Source organism: Choloepus didactylus, chromosome 21 (genome assembly GCF_015220235.1).
Source record: "Choloepus didactylus isolate mChoDid1 chromosome 21, mChoDid1.pri, whole genome shotgun sequence".
Classification (NCBI taxonomy): Eukaryota; Metazoa; Chordata; class Mammalia; order Pilosa; family Megalonychidae; genus Choloepus; species Choloepus didactylus.
The window spans coordinates 31,408,267-31,426,414 of NC_051327.1; the positions used below are offsets into that span (position 1 = coordinate 31,408,267).

The window sequence follows — 18,148 nt, forward strand, 5'->3', positions numbered from 1 at the left end:
GGGGAGGCTGTGGCTTCTGACCACCAGGGACCCCCCGACCTGCGTCCCCACCCAGACAGATGCAGACACGGGAGCTCGAGGATCTGAGGATCTTTATTTCTTAGACGGCCCGTGGGGTGGGGGCGGAACACGCATCAGCGGCACGGGCCCGGGGAGGGCGGCCTCGCTGCACCCCGCCCCTCCTGTGCCCCCATCTCCAGCAGGGGTGCAGCCGGGCAGGGGAGGAGGAGGCTGGGAGCCCCACGCTGGGCCCTGCCCTGGGTTCAAAGGTCCCCCTGGTGCTTGGAGGGCGGGCCGGGCCCCGGGGCTGCGGCTCAGGCCACCTTCCTGACCCTTCCCCTCCTCGGAAGAAGCCAAACCACGTTCTGGGTCCCCACATTCACCCCCATCTGTGCAAACGTGCCAGGAAGAATGGGGCAAAGAGGAAAATAAAGGGCACACAGCGCCCGGGCTCCCGGCTCTGGTGGGCACCCCGAGCGGTGGGGGATGGGACAGGGACCCCCTGGGCCACCGTCCCAGGGGAGAAGCTCCCACACGCTCTGCTCAGAAGGGTCTGTAGCTCCAGTAGCTGGAGAACACGGAGATCTGGGGGAGGGGTGACCCGGGGTCAGTGGGGGTGCTGGGGGCCCCCTAGAAGGAGCCAGGTGCAAAGTCAGGGTCGTCCAAGGGGAGGGGAGAGGCTGGTGTTGGCCCAGGTGCCTGCTGGGGGGCGGGGGGGGCTGTGATGGGCCTAGAGGTCTGGGGGCACTTTGGCGGTGTGACAGGGGTCCTTGGAACCCCCCAAAAGGCCCCCCAGCCCCACCTTGTCCTTGAGCTGCTGGCAGAGCTGCAGGGAGACGGTGAAGAAGACGAGGGCGTCGTTGAGCCAGGGGATGACACACTCCACCTTGTGCACCTGGCTCACCTCCAGGCGCTGCGAGCCCCACTCGCTGTGGGCGGGTGACAGGGTCCCTGAGGGCCGCAGCCCCCCCCACCCCCAGGAGCCGCAGGCCAGAGGGTTGTGTAAGGAGGACGCCCCAGGGCCCCCCTCCAGGAACCCCTTTCTCCCCCGGAGCCCCCTCCTCCCCCACATACTCACAACATGGCCCCCGGGCTGTGCAGCACCGAGCCCCCCGCTGGGCGGAAGTTCTAGGCAGAGCAGCAGGCAGAGGTGTCAGCCCCGCACCCATCTGCAGGGCCAGGGGCAGCAGGGGCCGGGGGTCCCACTCACCTTGGTGGAGTTGGGCTGCAGGACGTGCAGCTGGTACACGGTCAGGCAGAGCTTGTTGAGGTTGATGTAGACGTTCACCAGCAGGTCGGCCGGCAGGGCGGGGGCGAACATGCGCTGGGGGGGCCCCCAGCAGGCAGGGGGGTTCAGCAGACTGGCCTCCACGCCAACCCCCCCCACCCCCATGCCCCAAGGCTGGACAGAGCAGGGCTGCCCAGTCACTCTTGGGGTCTGCAAAGGGCCCAGCAGACTCCCAGCACCTCCCACTCCCAAAATGTTCCTCGGCGCCCCAGGAATCTTGCTGCACTGTCAGGTATGGGGACCACTGGCCCAGAGCAGGTAACATATCTGGGGGAAGGGGGGAAGGTGCAAGATGGAAGCCAAGGACCCCATCCCAGAAACCTGGTGCTGACAGAATGCTGACTGCAGTGTGGGGGCACTAGGAGCCCTGCTCTGGGGCAGGCTGGGCCCCTCACTGACCGTGAGGCCGCTGGCAGCGATCTCGGGCAGGGTGAGGGTGGCCGGGGTGGTGAGTCGGTTGCGGGCTCGGGTCAGCTGCAGCATCACGGCGTCCATCAGCTGTGGGGTGGGGGCGGGGGGTGTCACGGGTGGCTGCGTGGGTGGCAGGCCCCCCACCTCCCTCGGAGCATCAGGGCTGGGCTCAAGCGACGAGTTAGGGAAGCTCGCAGCAACTGCCCGGGTGGTCCCGGATCCCAGGTCCTGAACTCACAGTGGGGGCTGGTTAAAGAGGCGGAGAGATGGGCTCCAGCTGAGTGGAGAGGGGGGACAGGACACCTGCACTGTCCACTGTCCACTGTCCCCTCAGCAGATTCTACTGCATGGACCCTGGACGTTGGTCCCATGGGAGATGGACGTGCCCTAGCAGTTCTGTCCCAGGGGCAGAGATGCTTTGCGGATGGGGGTGAAGGAGCTTGGAAAAAGGGCCCTTGATTCAGGGCAGGTGCAAGGGAACAGGGAGGGCTTCCTGGAGGAGGTGATGCAATGGCTGAGCTGAGTCCTCGAGACAGGCCGCAAACTCAATTAAAAAAAATTGTCATCACCCCATAAATTCTGTCCCCATTAAGCAATAATAACTGCCACCCCCCACCATAACCTCAAATCTACTTTCTGTCTCTACAAATTTGTCTGTCGTAGACAGCACATGTAAGTGGAACGATACATTTGTCCTTTTGTCTCTGGTTTCTTACACATAGCATAACGTTCTCGAGGTTCCTCCCTGTGTGGCATGGATCAGAGCTTTGTTCCTTTTTATGGCTGAATAATATTCCAGCATGTGCACGGACCCCGATTTTTTAATCCATTTTTCTGCTGAGGGACACTTGTGCTGCGTCTACCCTTTGGCTATGGGGGATAATGGGCAGCCCCATTTTTACAGGTGAGGAAACTGAGGCCCCCAAAGGGTAAGCCCCGTGCCAAGGTCACACAGCTGGGGACCAGAGCCCCGGCCTCGGCTGCCTCCGGGACAACATTAGGCTGTTGCTGTGGGCACCAGGGTTCCCAGCCCTCGAGCCGGCTGGAGGCAAGGGGGGTGCACACCCACCCCTGCAGAATGGTTACAGTTCTGGAAGGGACCTGAGTCCACTTGGTCCCAATTGTTCATACGAGAAACCAGAGGCCCAGAGAGGGTAGGTGAACCACCTGAGGACACACAGCAAGTCAGGGCTGAGCTGCAGCGTGGGTCCAGGGCCCTGGGTCTCCGTGCCTTCCAGTCAGCTGGCTGTGTAATGAACTCAGAGGCATTTTCCTATTACTGCTACTACTACCAGCAGCTACTCTGTTGAAGCTCACTAGGGGACCCTTTACCTCAACTATCACATTTAACTGTCATACAGCTCCTCTGCCCCCTCCCCACCCTTTACAGATGAGGAAACTGAGGCACAGACTGAGTGAGTAACATGAGGTTGCACAACTCTTCTGTGGAGCTGGAGCCCAGGTTTCATTCCGGGGCCCGGGTGGGTCGGCGGCTTTAGGGTAGCTGAGCCCGTGTCCGTCAGGAGGGGAGGGGCTGGCCTTCGGCTGAGCCTGAGGAGGCGGGCCCGGGCCGAGAGCACAGGACTCCCCAGGGGCTCCGGACCAGAGCTCTGCAGGGGCCGGGCCAGCGGTGAGGGCCGGGCTGGGGTCCCCGGTGCTCCCGTCCCTGTGGGCAGCCCACCTTGAGGACTTCAGCTCCCGTCTTGAACTGGTAGCTCTCGTCCCGGTTGGCGAGGAGGTGGATGGCGTGGCTCACGTGGTTCCGGGCGTCCTGGATCTGCACACATTGCCGGGAGCGGTCACCGGGCCGGGCCTCGGCAAAGGGGAGCTGGCAGCAGCCTGGCCCCAGGGCATGGCCCCCTACTCCGGGGTCCACCGTTGGAGGTGTGGGCTGGGGCTGTCTGCCTGACCCAGCTCCTGACAGCTGTTGGCTCAGGGCTGGGCCTGGCTGGGGGCTGGGGACAGGGCACAGGTTGGGGTGCAGCCCCTCACCCTCACACAGCTTACTTTCCAAAGCTAGAGTTGGATGGTAACCGAGTCGCCGCACAAGACAAGGACAAACTGCGACTCACAGAAGGAAACAAACAAAGAGGTCGTGGAAGGGAACTGAGGGGGGGGTCAAATTGGGGAGCAGAGGCCCCCGAGATGGAGTCCAGCTGGGGCAGCAGCCAGTGGTAGTGAGAGGGTGGGGGACTGGGCCAGGGCTGCATCGCAAGAGAGTGGGTTTCATCCTAGGTGTCATGGAAGCCCCTAGAGGCTGTGGCAGGGGACTGACTTGTTGAGGGGGGTCCTGCACGATCACTGCGGCTGCCGTGGGCAGTGGGGACCCCTGATTCCTGCTGGGGCCTACAGCCTGGGCAGGCTCTCTAGCTCCCTGATGACACGGGTTCCAGGGCCCCAGGCACTGCCCGCCCCAGCTTCGCTGCTAGAAAACACTCCCAGGTTTGCTGTGCCAGAAATCCCCACGGCCAGGCCCCAGGGAGGCCCCAGAGCAGAGGCTGGCCTGTCCCCGCTCACCCCTGCGGCCTGGGCCCGGGCCGGGGAGGGGCCTGACTACCTGCTGCAGCTTCCACTGCTTGTCCTCCCGGAAGGCGAAGTGCAGCAGCTGGTTGTTCCGGGGCATCTTCAGGTTCACGTCCTGGTGGAGAGGGCTGGGAGTAAGCTGGACAGACAGACGCCCGCCTGCTTTTGGATATCCTGAGCCCTCGAGCCCGGGGCAGAAGACAGAGAGTATATGGTGGGCAGACCCAGGGGGCAGAGGATCCCCCAACACTGTTGCCATCTGGGGGGGTGACCAGAGAGTTCCAGAAACAGGAACTTGGGCCCAGAGGAGCCACAAATGAATGAAAGGGAAAAGAGGCTGAGAAAGGGGAAGGCCGAGAAGAGGAAGATGGCCTCGGCTGGGAGCAGTTGCTTAAGGCCAACAGGCAGAACGCTTGGAAAGAAGAGGGACCTCCCCAGCCTTGGCACCTGGTGCAGTGTCAGACGCAGAGTGGAGCTCAGATGCTGGCTGATTCAGCTCGGATCTGGTGCCAGCCCAAATCCCATAGTCCCCACGCTTAGATGAGGGACGAGGCCACATTCAAAGCAAACCCTTCCCCACAGCGCCTCACTGAACCTGCACCCCGATCCCCAAGGAGGTGGGGACAAATGAGGACACCGAAGCCCAGGGAGGCCCAAGGCCCTGCCCAGAGCCACACGCTGCCACTGGCATTGCCAAGACGGGCTGGGGGGAGGGGCCGGAGACTCACCGCCTGGCTCAGTGCGTCCCCCTGGAGAGTCAGCACGCCCTTCACCTGGTCTGTGCTGCAACATACGGGGTCAGAGGGCAGCTGCTGCCCACCCCTTCCAGCCCCCTGCCCTCCCAGCAGGCAGCCTGCCATGGACCAGCAGTTTTGCCCATCCCACTGCACAGCCTGCGGACAGCGGAGCTGAAGTCACCCATGCGTCTTGCCCTCAGAGGCCACTTCAAGAGTCCCCCAGCTCCCCAGTTTCCACCCAGCCCAGGCTCACCCACAGCTGCTCAGGATGAAGTTCTCCTGCTTGGCTGGCCCCTCTGTACCCATGCCAGGCAGAGTGAAGCGGAGAGAGGCCTCCTGCCGGGCAGGGGGCAAAGGTCACAGGAAGGAGCTCCCTCCAGAAACCCCCTGCCCAGGGCTGCTGTGGGAGGAGCAGGGTGGGCTGGCCTCCCCTGGTGTTTGGCAGGCTGGCACCTTCCAGGTCTGTGGGCCCACCCCCACGGCCTGGGTTTCAAGTCCCACCTGCTCTCTCCACATCACTGAACAAACTCGGGGGAGTACAGAGCCCAGAGAGGTGCGGCCTCCCACCCTACGGAGGGGCTTGGAGGGGGTCGTGGAGTCAGGGGATAAGGACAGCACTGGTAGTAGCCAGTAATTCTGGGCCACCCTAAGACTACGCAAGGTGCCTTTGGGCGGTGATTGGCTCATTAATCTCCACAACAGCCCGGAGAAGCGAGTACTGTTATCTCCTTTTTGCAAATGAGGAAACCGAGGCCCCGCGGGGTTGAGTAACTTGAGTAACTGCTAGATAGAGGCCGAGATCCTCCCGATCTCAGGCTAAAGGGCACTTCTTCGAGGGAGCCTTCCCGGCCCAGGCTGCATCAGAACCCCGCAGGCCTCCCTCCCTGGGCCCTGAGCCCGCCGCTGGCCCCCCAGGCCGTGGAGGGCGGGGGCCCGGCCTGACACCGCTGCGTCCAGGACGCAGTGGGCGCCCGGGCCGGGGCTGGGGGTGGATCGGGGCAGTGGCCGGCGCGCCCGGCGGGGCCTGGGGCTCACCTTGAGGATGTCCTGCAGCTGCCGGAGCACGGCGTGCACCTCGTCCTGCAGCAGCCAGCGGAACTCCTCCTCCTGCGGGGACAGGGCGGCGCTCAGCGGCCGGCGGCGGGGACGGGGGCCCGGCCGCCCAGCCCGCCGCGGCCTCACCAGCACCGCGCGCTCCGCTGCCGTCGCTGCCAACGCCGTCGCCATCGCCATCCGCCCTCCGAGCAGCCGTCAGCCGACCCCGCCACCGGCTCACCCGCCCACCAGCCCAGCTCTCCCCGGCCCCGCCCCCTGCCGCCGATTGGCTGAGAGGGCGCCGGCCCCGCCCCCGCGTCGGCGATTGGTCCGCGCCTCTCCGGCTCTGATAGGGTACCCTGTTCCACTTGCGCTCGTGACTGGCGGGGAAGGATGGTTGGACCTTCGCTGCGCTCGGCGATTGGTCGGCGCGCAGTCTGCTTTCTGCGCATTGGCCCGCCCGACTCCGTTCAGCGTCCCTGCTTCGCAGCGCCGGCCTCCTTGGCCGCTCGCGCCCCCGACCGGGCCTCCTCCGGGGAGATGGTAAAGGCGACCGGGATGGCCAGTCAGGCTCCCGGGGGCCGTCGGGATGGAACCCACCATCCTTCCCTGACCCCCACCCCGCCGTCCTGCACGCCAGCCCCCTTGTCCCCGAGTCGCGGCCGTGTCGTGCCCCCACGCCCCGCCGCTCGGGAAGGGGTGCCGTCGCCTCCCTGCCCGACACAAAGATCCCAGAGCTCTAGGTCAGGCAGCCGGGCCATGGTCAAACCAGGGCCAGTTAAAATAAGGAAACTCACGTGGCACCGCTATGTTACCAAGAATGTTTTATTTCTCTTGCAGTAGCTTTGTTAATTGCACAAAATCATGTTTTGTTTTTGCCATTTAAACATTATCACACAATCCTATTCTGAAAGACAAATGTTCATTAAAAACAAAGCAAAAATAAAAATTCACAACCTTAATTACCTAGATTTGTCATTTAAAAAGGTTTAAAGGAAAATAAATGGGAGGAGTTTAGGGAAAGTGGGACTTTTCTTACAAGCTTTTTCACAAGTGTCACATTTTCTCCTTAAAAGGGAATTATTTCAAAACAAAAGTGAAATAGTTTAAACAGAAATAATCATAAAAAGGAACTTTACAGAATTGTCAACAATATTAAGACATTGACTAACCAGTTTCATTACAGCATCTCCCCCCCACCCCTTCTCCCAGAGTCCAGCCAGGACCAGAACAGGCTTTGTGCTCAGACAGAAACAAGTTCAAAATCCCAGTGAAACAACAACTGTTCCCCAAACTCCCCACAGGCATGACCCTTTGCCTTTCCTAGTGTCCTCTCAGACCCTCTAACCTAGGTGTCTAATCAGTGAAAAAGGGCCAAGGTCACGAGGGAGGGGCCTCAACCAGATGGCTGCATTCATATATATATGTTCATTCATATATTTCACTATAAATGCTGATTTTCTGCAAATTGTGACTTTGGAAAAACCAACCTACATGGAAGGAAAGTGGACGGACATCTGCTAGGTGACTTCTTGTTCTTATGCAACATCTCAAGCCCCTTCTGGTCCCCTATCCAAGGAGAAACGCCCGGACCTCCAGGATGACTCAGACCCACCCCTGAGGTTGTTCCGGCTAAACCAGGCCCGGTTCTCCTCTTCCCTGCCCGACAGAACCCTGGGGCCCAGAAGTACCGAAGCTCACGATGCCAGCTGGAGCGAAGCCGCTCATTCCTGCATCAAGAGCTGAGCCAAAAGAAATGGTCACTGTCGGCCAGGCTAGGTCTGGATCAAACAAGGGACAGAAAGAAGTGCCGTCTCCATGGGAGGAAAGAGGAAGGGAGGAGAGGAGGGGCAAGAAGGGGACCTGTGCAAGGGCGGCTGGAGAAGGTGGGGCCACCATGAGGGGCCCAGGGCAGGTCAGAGTCTGGCATAACGGAAACAGGAAGGGGCCCATCTCCCTTCTCACTCCACACCAGCGGCCCTCAGGACCCCTTTCCCAAGGGCTGGAATGCAAATCTGAGTACTTCAAAAGGCTGGTGAGAGCCCCCACTACATGGAAGCAAGAACTCTGATCCCAGCCCAGGGCTCTGCAGTGATGGCGACTTGCGGGGTGGGATGGGGTGGGGTGCCGAAAAGTAGTGATGAGATCGGGGCTTCTGCCAGGCTCACTAAGAGCTGGCTAGCTGCTGCCCTGTCTTTGCTTGCTGGTGCCAATCTCTTTTCAGTTCACAGAGGCATTGATGGAAGAGCTGGCTGCACACTGGTAGCTTAGACGTGAAAATCCTCATCAGCTGGTCACCTGAGGTTGGAGGTCCGGTGGGGCCCGCCCTCTGGAGTCTGTGCTGGCTCCGGTGGGCCAGCGCCTCTCTATTTGGGGGATCCATGGGGGGAGGGAACATGACTATAGCCTCCTCAGGATGGGGGAAGCTGGGGGATGCCTTCCAACTCTCACCTCTGATTCTAGTTCCTTATATGGAAGGGGGATGAAGTAAGATAAGCTCGGAAGAAGAAAAAAGCCAGAAAGCAGAGTTTCTAGGCAGCTGTTTCTGGGGTGAGAGCTGGTGTGTGTATATGAGTGAGAGAGAGAGAGAGAGAGAGAGAGAGAGAGAGAGAGACAGACAGAGACAGAGATAGAGACGGAGAGGGAGGGAGGGAGGAGAGAGGGAGAGGGAATACAAAGCCACCCAGTCCAGGAGCCAGTGCCCCCCTCAAGAGCATTCCCACAAGCCAATCCTACCAACCCCCTCCCGCCCCAAGGCCTCTGGGGAGGAGCAATGCCATGTGCTGCACTGACGGCAGGTCTCAAAGTCTGTATAAAAGGAAATGGAGACAGGCGGACTGGTCCAGAGTCAAGTCCCAGGACCTCGACCCCATATGAGGAATAGGGGGTCAGAGGGAATATCGGAGGGGTGGGGGTGTTGACAGCTTAGTGTATATAGGCGCGGTACACGGCAGACATGTCATTGTCAGACTGGTCCAGTGCCTTGGCTCTTTTGTACACCTGGAAAAAAAGAGAGGGGGTCAGTTGCAGGAGGAGAGAGGACTGCTGGAGGCAGCGATAGGTGGCTCGGCAGGGAGGTTCTGGGGTTGAGACTGTCTGAGCCTGAGTCCTGACTCCCCCTAATTACTGGCTTGACCTTGGGCAAAGTGCCTCAGGTTCTCTGCTCCAGATGCCGCCCACTGGCATGGAGAAGGTAACAGCACCCCCTTTCCGGGTTCCAGGAGGGTGAAATGTGGGAAGGCACATGAGTGCTCAGAGAGGCAGCACAGTCAGTGCCCGGCGAAGGCTTGTCTGTTGGTGATGTTAACACTGTCCCCTCCTGCTCACACCCCTCCGCGTGCCTCCCCACTCTGCGCCACTGGCCCTGCTGTGCCCTGTGCCGGGAAGACGCCTCCCGCAGGACAGTGACCAAGTGAGGCAGCAGGGGCACCAGCTCACCCTTCAACTCAGTCACTTTCCAGTGTGGTATCTGATTCTCCTTTCTTAACCTCTGAAACTCATTACTTGTTTAAACATACGTACTTATTCCATGTCTCCTTCTATTAAAATACGAGTTCTATAAGGAAGGGAAGGAGCTGTACACCAATGTGTCCCCACTGGCGACTAACTGACCCAGCACCCAAGAGATAGCAGGTGAAATCAAAGAGCTTGACAAGAATTAAAGAGCCACTGTTCAACAAGGCCAACAGACCATCCAGCGTGCTGAGGCAACACGGCTGGACCACAGGCCTGTCACACGGCTAGCTGCAGGTTTTGTTTTTTTAAAAACATGGTCTAATTGTGCAGAACCTGGACCCCATTTTCAGTCCCTTATGCCCTAGCACTCCATGAGATTCTGAAGTGGGTCTGAGGAAGCACAAGGCTGAGGGGGTCACCAGCCAAGCCCCTAACTCTCTGGGTGCTCTATCATGTCGTCCTTCCTTGGGTCAGGACCTAATCGTACCAGACAAGAGCCAAAGAACATCTGCTCAACCCGGGCTCCGACCATCACGGAAGGCTGTGCTTAGGGAAGGGGGTGTGTGAAGGAGAGCATGTGTTCGGCAAAGCCACGGACAGGACATCATGCCAGGGGAGGTGGCAGCTCAGTCTCTCATTTCTTTCCCTTAGCACCTCACCCAGACAGGCATTTACTTTGTAGCTATTCTTTTCAGCCGTGCTGTGGCAAAAAGGCTAGGAAAACCTAAAAGCTTGGAAAAAGACAAGGAAGCTTTTCTCATACCTACCGTCCTACCCATAACCACCATAAAGTCTGGACGAAAAAAAGAACCACCTGAAGGCACCGCAGGGACTGAAGCAGGTAGATTCTGGGGGGGAAGTCAACACTTGGAGGAAATAAACTGCATGGGCTGAGTTTTCGTTGCTGTTGGTTTTCTTGGCTGCAGGTGGGCTGCAGTCGGCACCAACCAGGGTGGCTAAACCTGCAGTCTTTCTGGTCCAGAGAACTAGAGGACAGAGTTTGCGGCAACGATAGCCATTGGAAATCGATGGGGCAGAATCCTAGAAATGAGACAGCCAGAGAGGGGGAACCCCAAATTCTATAAACTCTGCCCAAATTTTGGGATGAACCCTGACCTCTTGGTACACAGGATGGAGTTCAAGAGTCTGACTGAGGCTAAAAGAACTGAACTGAGATTTGATTTGCTGCCAAGGGGCCAGAGTGTACAGTCTGAGTCCAACTATGCTAACTGCTTGCTAAAACATCAAGAACAAGAATCAACACTCTTTGTTGGAATAAAATATATAATGTAACCATCACAATGTCCAGGGCATAAACCAAAATTATACAACATGTGAAGAAACAGGACAATGTGACCCGTTTTCACAAAAAGGCAACTGACGGAGACCGACGCTGAGAAAACCCACATGTCAGAATTAGTGAACAGAGATTTAAAAACCATTATAATTATGCTCAAGGACACAAAGGAAAACATGTTTGTATTGAGGAAAAAGTTAGGAAATTGCAGCAGAAAATCTGAAATTACACAAAAGAAACAGAAGTTCTAAAACTGAAACATTACAATACCTGAAATAATTTACTGTTGAAAACTAAAAATAAATAGAGAATCTTGAAAGCTGCCAGTAAAAACCGACCCAGAACATGCAGGGAGACAGGATGTGAGTGATGAGGGCTTCTCATGAGAAACCAGGAAGGCAAAGGACAGTGACGAGGGTCACAGCAAACCACACCACCACCACCGCCACTGTCAGCTCAGCATGAAGGCTCAATAAAGACCTTTTCAGATCAAAAAAAAAATGAAAGAATTCCTCACCAGCAGATCTGCACTGGAAGAAATGTTAAAGAAAGTTCTTCCAGATAGAAACTCTATTCGTCAGGAAGGAATGAGGAGCACTAGAAATGGTAAATCCAGAGAGAGAAACATTCTTTTTTTCTAATTTCTCTAAAATACATGCAAACAAAGTAAAAAATTATAACACTATCTGGTGGATTTGAAACATACTTGGATACAATACACAGGACTCCCTGGGGGACATTTTTGGTTGTCACAATTGAGGGGGTGTTACTGGCACCCAGTGGATATGGGCCAGGGATACTGCCACCACCAACCTGCGATGCACAGGACTGTCCCCACAAGGAAACGTCCCCAGGGCCAAGGTGGAGAACTCTGCCCCAAAGCATGGGCGAGGAGCGGTAAATGGATCTATACAGGTGCAGGTTTCTACGTTCTCTGGGAAGCAGTACAATATTAACTCTATAAGTAAGCAGTGGAAAATGAAGGATGCACATTGTAATCCCTAGGGCAAGCACTAAAAACAAGAGGAAAAAAAAGGAAAGAGGCATAGTTAAAAGGCCAATAGATAAAGTAAAATGAAATTCTAAAAGACATTAAAATTATCCAAAATAAGGCAGAAAAGAGTAAATGGACGAACAAAAGACAGAGGGGATAAACCGAAAGCAAATAGTAAGATGGTAGCTCCAAACCCAGCCACATCAGTAACAACATGAAACGTTAATGAACTTATACACCACAAGATCCTGAACTCCTAGCCACACTTTAGAGAAGTGCAGAATCCAAAGCCACACTATCCAAATGCTCCAGAAACCTCCACACTCCATTGAGAAATTAACCAAGCCCATGAATCCTGTAGAGCAGAGGCAGAGGCAACTCGGAAACCAACTCAAAGAGAAGCTTTTCCATCTCAGCCCACACTTGGAAGCCTTCAGAAGTAATTAGAATTATGGGTGAGTTCACTGCCAAAAGTTACAAAATACACGAATTCAACTGCCAAGAGAGATTCACAGGTAGAACCAACAGGAGGAACTTGAACTACTACTGCCAATCTGAAAGAGCCAAAAAGTTAAGTACTCTGAAATGTTCAAGCAGACAAGGAAGGAACAGAACACACAAACCAGAAACACAGGATGATTAACCATGAAAAGGCAGGTTTGAAAAAAAACAGTACTGTTTTATCAAGTTTTTCTTTGCTGGACCTGTAAGTATTTAATGTAAATGAAAATTACTATTAGCTTATAATTCCTGAAAAATACAGCTTCTAAAATAAATTAATCTATATGTTTCATATACACATAGTACAAACTACAGTTTTCATTGGAATTGTATGGGAAAGACGATATATGTTGCTCAGTTTTGTCCAGATTAAATTTCTTAAGAAAGCTGAACTTCTATCTTAAAAATTTCTTTTCAAAAATTTGATATGTGGGTGGCTGTATAAACACATGATTAAAAAAAAAACTGTTAATGGACCAAACATTCCAATTCAAAGGCAGATATTGTCAGAATGGATAGAAATGTTAGATCCAGTTATAGACTGTCTATGAAAAACACAATTTAAATATAAAGACACAGAATGCAAGTAAATGGATGGAAAAAGCTAGACCATAGGAACAGTAAGCATGAGAAGACTGAAGAGACTGTATTAGCATCAGACAACAGACTTCAAGACAAAGGTCAACAGGACATAACCAAAGGATAACTTCATCAGGAAAACAGTATCACAAAATGTCTACAAACCTAAAAAGGAGTTTTAAACACATCAAGCAAAAACAGACAGAATTAAAGGGAGAAAAAGATGATCCCATAATCACACTTGGAGATTTTAGTGCCCCTCTCCCAGAAACTGATAGAACTCAATGAAAATACACCAAAGATGGTCTGACAAACACGATCAACCATCTTGACCTAACTGAGATCTGAAGAACACTACACTCAACAATTGCACAACCCGTTCTAAGTGCACACAGCGCATCCACCAAGTCAGACCACATGCTGGGCCCCAAAGCAAGTCTGGGTATGTTCTTTGACCACCAGAGAAATAAAGTAGAAATCAACAGCTGTAAGATACCTAAGAAACCCCCAAATATTTGGAAATCAAACTTTTAAATGATCCACAAAGAGTCGTGAGGGAAATCGGTGAAGGCAATTCACAGCTTTAAATGCTCATGTTAGAGAACATGAAAGGCCTAAAATCAAGAACCTCTGATCCCACCTTAGATCAGAAAAAAGAAACCCCGAAGTGAGCAAAGGCAGGAAACGACGACAGCCGGCGGAGGTCATGCCACCCGCTCCAAAGCTACCTCATTGGCCGCAGCCGCCATGGGTGTCGGGTGGTTGACGGCATCACCCAGGGCGATGGCTAAGCGGAGATCCTTCTGGATGTATTTCAGGTAGAAATCAGGCTTAAAGTTTCCTTGCAGGATATCTGAGGAGGGAAAACCGCTTATGAGAAGCATAAAAGGACCCTCAATCAGTAAGAAGCATCTGCAGCAGCAGGAGGGCTGACCGCCTTGTGCTTCCAACCAGCACTGCCCTCTTGGCCCCTCTCTCACCCCAGCCACCCAAGATGCTGAGTCCTGCCCCTGCCCCGAGTTCCAGCCACCGTCTCTCCAAAATGCCTCTGACCGGGAGTACGGACTGATGGGAGGGAAGGTGCGTCCATCACACCCTACGAGCTCCTGAAGAAGAACCGTTCTGTGGCAGGAAGTAGCTGCCTGCCTCACCCAGTTCTCCAGATAACGAAAACATGAAATGCAAGAAGCGAGGCCAAAGGCAACTTTACTTTGGCACTTCTGGTCCAGGAAGATGCTGGCCAACTGTCCCTGATTGAGGATGTCCAAGAGTGTCTGCTGGGACTGGCCTGTCACTTGGGCCAGGGTCAGCCCCTCAGCAATAGTGGCCATGAAGCTCCCTTGGACCATGTTCACGATCAGCATCATCTTGGCTGCATTGCCGACCTCACCTGCCCGGGACAAAGAGTCATGGTCACTTCCCAAGAATCCTGCAGGCAGGGAATTTCTGCCCTGCCCTTGTCCCTGCTTGGACCCCCCCATCCAAACCCCTGGACCCACCTCTACACCCAGGAAAGCCCCATTCACCTGCCCCCGACAGAATGGCTCTGACCCTTCTGGCGCTTCCTCCTTCCAGGCACTGACTGTGCAAGTCAAAGGAAACCTTCCCCTGGGGGCCCCAGGCAGACAGGCTGTGCAGGGTGGATGCCGTCATCAGGGCCGTCTACAGGGGATGTTGCCCACCCGAGGCATGACAGGTAGGCAGGCATGTTACCTAGAAAGAAGGAGGTCTTCCCCATTGCCTGGAAGCAGCTGCTGCAGTCCTCATACAAGCCTCTGTCTCCGGCTGCTAAGATCACCAACATCCCATCATTAGACAGCTGCTGATTCCCTGAGACTGGGGCTTCCAGAAAGCGCCCCCCCCTGGACACAATCACCTGAAAGGAAAGTCATGGCTTCGGGAGGCCTGGCCTCTCGCAGAGGCCTCCAGGCAGGGAGCAGAAGGGACAAGGAGCAAGGGGAATGCCCCACAAACACCCTCTCACCCCCAAGGGTATCTCTTCTGGCCACCCCCTTATGGAGCTAAGGGGCAAGAGCACTTGGAGTGGAGGCCTTGAGGCCTGGGATCTGTCCCAGGGTGAGGGACTGCTGCTGTGGGAGGGTTAGACAGACCATCCTCCAACGGATGCATGGATCACACAGCAATAAGAGAGAACCTGGGGTCTCCCAAAGGCTCCCATTTACTCATATGAGCAAACGTCACATTCCAAGAGTTTGGGCCCACACACCTTCCCTCTGGACACAGCCCTTTCTTGACATCAACTATCCAAAGAACACACAGGCGGCCCAGAAGTCACCATTCCCTCATTTGGGCCCAGAAGCTCAGGGAGGAGGACGAGTTTGCTACTCTGTCAACTGTCAATAGCTGTTTAAACCCAGAAGGCCAAGCTGGCAGCCTGGACTGCTTTGCATGGTAAGACTGGCAGCTACAGGACCCAAGTCCCATCCCACCTGGGCAGTACCCTCACACAGCTGCCCCGACTAGCGCCCAGGCTACTGGTCTCCTCTCCCCTCTCTCGGGCTTTGGGTATGGTCCCTGCAGGTCTTGGGTTCAAATGAAAGGATGTGGTGGGCCAGCCTGAACAAGGCTGCTACCTGGGCCAGCTCAGTGACCGTGTCTGCGTCCACTGTTGACATGTCCACGTAGCATTTCCCAGGGCGGATCCCTTGCAGCACACCACTGGGGCCGAGCACCAGCTGTGGGGACACGAGGGAGAAGCAATAGCCCAGGCTCCCGGCAAGATGCCCAACAAGCCCTTTAGAACCAAGTTCGGTCAGAATCCTGCTGCTTTTTGACACATATCCTGATTAGGAGCTAGCTATTAAGACTGAAAAGGGAACAACAATAAAGCAAAGGACAGAAACATTATTTCCAGTATATCCCCATTTATTTTTGAAAAGGATATGTGTATTTCTTTTTATTAAAAATCCCCCAATTAAATAAAGGAAGCTCAGTATGTATTTTTTTGGGCTTCTTTGGATTTACTTGGAGTAGATTGGTCACCAGTTTACCAAGATGACTACTGCCATTTGAACTTTTAAAACACACAAATACAGCGACAGTTAAATGTGGGAACTTGGCACAAAGGCCAAAGGCTCACTCAGCCCCCAACAAGCATATATGGAACCGGCTCAGGAACCATTTACACTCAGACCTCGGGGACCCTGGTGGCTTTCATGCATTGTTCTGAATTAAAGGAAGCCTGTGCTCAATTTCTGCAAACACCCTTCCCAAAAGGTGATGGCCCCGGAATGGTAAATTCAACTCCCACATGCTGACACTCACTCTGTGTGCAGGGGAGAAAGGGAAGGAGCCAGCCAGCTTCCCGGGCTACAACCTGAGATGCTGAGGGGAGGGAGGGGATCCTTACGTCCTTGGCCGCCTTTGGATCCGACACGCAGGCGAAGGTGATGTCACAAGTCGAAACGACTTCAGCGGGGGTTCTTCCTAGGCGGGCCCCCTCCTGGATGAACAAATCACACTGCAAAAGTCACAGACCCCAACATGAGCCGCAGGCAGTGCACAACAAACACACCAGCCAGGCCAGAGACGCGGCAACTGGTCCTCCTCGCCGGCCTCCCGAGGAGCCGGGACATCAGAGCTGGAGATACAGCTCCTCTGAGGAAGTGGATCGGGCCTCTTGACGACCATCCGTGTTTTTGCACACTTGGTGCCTAGAACGATGTTCTACTTCACAGCAAGCACAAAACAAGCGTCTGTGGGTGGCTTCCTGTCTGAAGAACAGGACACTGACAGGACCTGTCCCCAGCCTGTGGTTGCCTTGGCTACAGCAAAACTCACCCTGGTGCCCTGAACTCAGGGCTGGGGCTGGGGGGCTTCCATTCCAGCTGAGGCTCCTCACTGAGCTTTTATTCTAACACTGTGGCCAGATTAAAACTTGGGGGTCTAAGGGTACTAACTTCTCTTCTCTTGAGAATTGAAACTGCCAGAGCACCTGTGGCAAAACACATCACGAATATTTTGGTATATTTCCTTGTTCCATAGGAATTTTAAAAAGTAGTTAAAATAATTTTGCACCTACAATTTTGCACCCAATATTTCATATTTTGTATGATTCACATTTATCCATATTGTTGCAGTCTTTCAAAATTATCATTTATAATGGATGGCTGCAAAATATTCCATCAAGAGAGATACCTTAACTTACCTAACAGCTCCCCTACCATATTTAGCCTGCTCTAAATTTTTAATTATAACTGACTCCAACAAATATCTTTACATATAATACTTTCCTGCCATTTCAAATTTAGGTGCCCATAAGTAGAAGAAAACATGTTTCAAATGTTTTAAAGCTCTTTCCAACAGGGCTGGGCTGATTTATAATGATCACCGGCAAGGGCTGAAATTACCAACACTGAGTTCATCATTTAAAAACAACAGATAAGCCTCCATAAAAACATTTATATTTTTTTCAACTTCATAATTTAACCAGCTAAAAAACGGCAACTTTTTGTTAGATATATTCTGGTCACTCCTGATAAGTGAATGTTTTTTATTCTTTTATTTATTGTGTTTCCTTTTTTGTAAGCTATTTTTTGTTAGAATTCTCAAGCCACGGGTTTATTAAGAACAACATATCCTTTTTCTATCTTATTTCCAGAAGCACTTGCACTTCTGGATGGCATACCTTCAACTGTGCTCACTTTTGGTCAAAGAAGTGTCATCAAAAACAGTGATGATCTTTCCCTTTAGTGGTTTTGATTGCTTCTAGGCTTAGAAAGACTGATGTTAATATTTTATTTTCTTCTGGTTTTTCCTTTTGAAAACATTAATTTAGCAATCTGTCTGGAATACATTTCAGTATGTGGTCAGAAATGAGGTGAGTATTTCCCCAAATTTCTGGCCAGTTGTCCCAATACAGTTTACTGGCTAAGCCTTCATGCTGCCTCACTGATTTACAATGACGCTACCTTTCAGATTAAGTCCTAAGACATCAATTCTACTTTTATGGATCTATGTCTATTATCTCGGAAGTATCATAGCCTTCCAGTATTGTAGCTTTATGGTATGTTTTAACTTTTCCTTGAGAGCATCTTGCTATTACTCTTCCTTTGCTGCAAATTTTTAAATGTTTCCTATTTATTATTCCAGAAGAACCAGAGAATCATGTTTATCAAGATCCTTTAAAAAATTCCATGGGGACCATCATAAGAATTACATTAAATAGCTTTTCAAAGAAAACACGTACACAATAATTTGGGCCAGGCACGGTGCTAAGTATTTCAAGTAGTTCACGTTATCCCAATAAACTTTCACGCCCCTAGGAGGCAGGTGCTTTCACCACCACTGTTTTCATGGTGAGGCTT

The 18,148-nt window shown here is 53.5% G+C and overlaps 2 protein-coding genes across 8 annotated transcripts in view; both read right to left on the reverse strand.

The window, feature by feature from the left end:
• Positions 1–75: 75 nt before the first annotated feature.
• On the reverse strand, positions 76–6,253 carry ROGDI (rogdi atypical leucine zipper). Of its 3 annotated transcripts, XM_037815112.1 has the most exons (11): positions 6,142–6,253; positions 5,995–6,066; positions 5,213–5,295; positions 4,951–5,005; positions 4,257–4,337; positions 3,381–3,476; positions 1,688–1,786; positions 1,211–1,324; positions 1,079–1,128; positions 803–929; positions 76–585 (listed from the first exon to the last, which is right to left on the reverse strand). In XM_037815112.1, the coding sequence occupies exons 1-11, from the start codon at positions 6,190–6,192 to the stop codon at positions 544–546; spliced, it is 870 nt and encodes a 289-aa protein (XP_037671040.1). In that variant the 5' UTR covers positions 6,193–6,253; the 3' UTR covers positions 76–543. The 3 variants fall into 3 exon arrangements, with proteins under 3 accessions (XP_037671040.1, XP_037671039.1, XP_037671041.1); XM_037815111.1 differs by having other exon boundaries at positions 76–929; XM_037815113.1 differs by lacking the exons at positions 4,951–5,005; positions 5,213–5,295 and having other exon boundaries at positions 76–929.
• A 548-nt stretch (positions 6,254–6,801) lies between these two features.
• Positions 6,802–18,148, reverse strand: part of GLYR1 (glyoxylate reductase 1 homolog) — a 34,367-nt gene continuing 23,020 nt past the window's right edge. For 2 of the 5 annotated variants that reach the window (XM_037814211.1, XM_037814215.1), the window contains 6 exons: positions 16,192–16,302; positions 15,416–15,517; positions 14,535–14,697; positions 14,032–14,211; positions 13,550–13,674; positions 6,802–8,994 (listed from right to left, as the gene is read on the reverse strand). In XM_037814211.1, coding sequence (XP_037670139.1) covers positions 8,920–8,994; positions 13,550–13,674; positions 14,032–14,211; positions 14,535–14,697; positions 15,416–15,517; positions 16,192–16,302 — 756 coding nt within the window. In that variant the 3' untranslated portion in view covers positions 6,802–8,919. The remainder of the gene's footprint in view (positions 8,995–13,549; positions 13,675–14,031; positions 14,212–14,534; positions 14,698–15,415; positions 15,518–16,191; positions 16,303–18,148) is intronic. The other 3 variants (XM_037814214.1, XM_037814213.1, XM_037814212.1) reach the window with 3 other exon arrangements.

What these genes read in the sequence shown, in the direction of transcription:
- ROGDI (XM_037815111.1), bottom strand. Translation starts at nt 6,192, where the DNA reads ATGGCGATGGCGACGGCGTTGGCAGCGACGGCAGCGGAGCGCGCGGTG. An exon ending in TCGCTGCCAGCGGCCTCACG is followed by an intron (nt 1,325 to 1,687) that starts GTCAGTGAGGGG and finishes GGGCCCCCCCAG; the next exon opens with CGCATGTTCGCCCCCGCCCT. An exon ending in TGCAGCCCAACTCCACCAAG is followed by an intron (nt 1,129 to 1,210) that starts GTGAGTGGGACC and finishes TGCTCTGCCTAG; the next exon opens with AACTTCCGCCCAGCGGGGGG.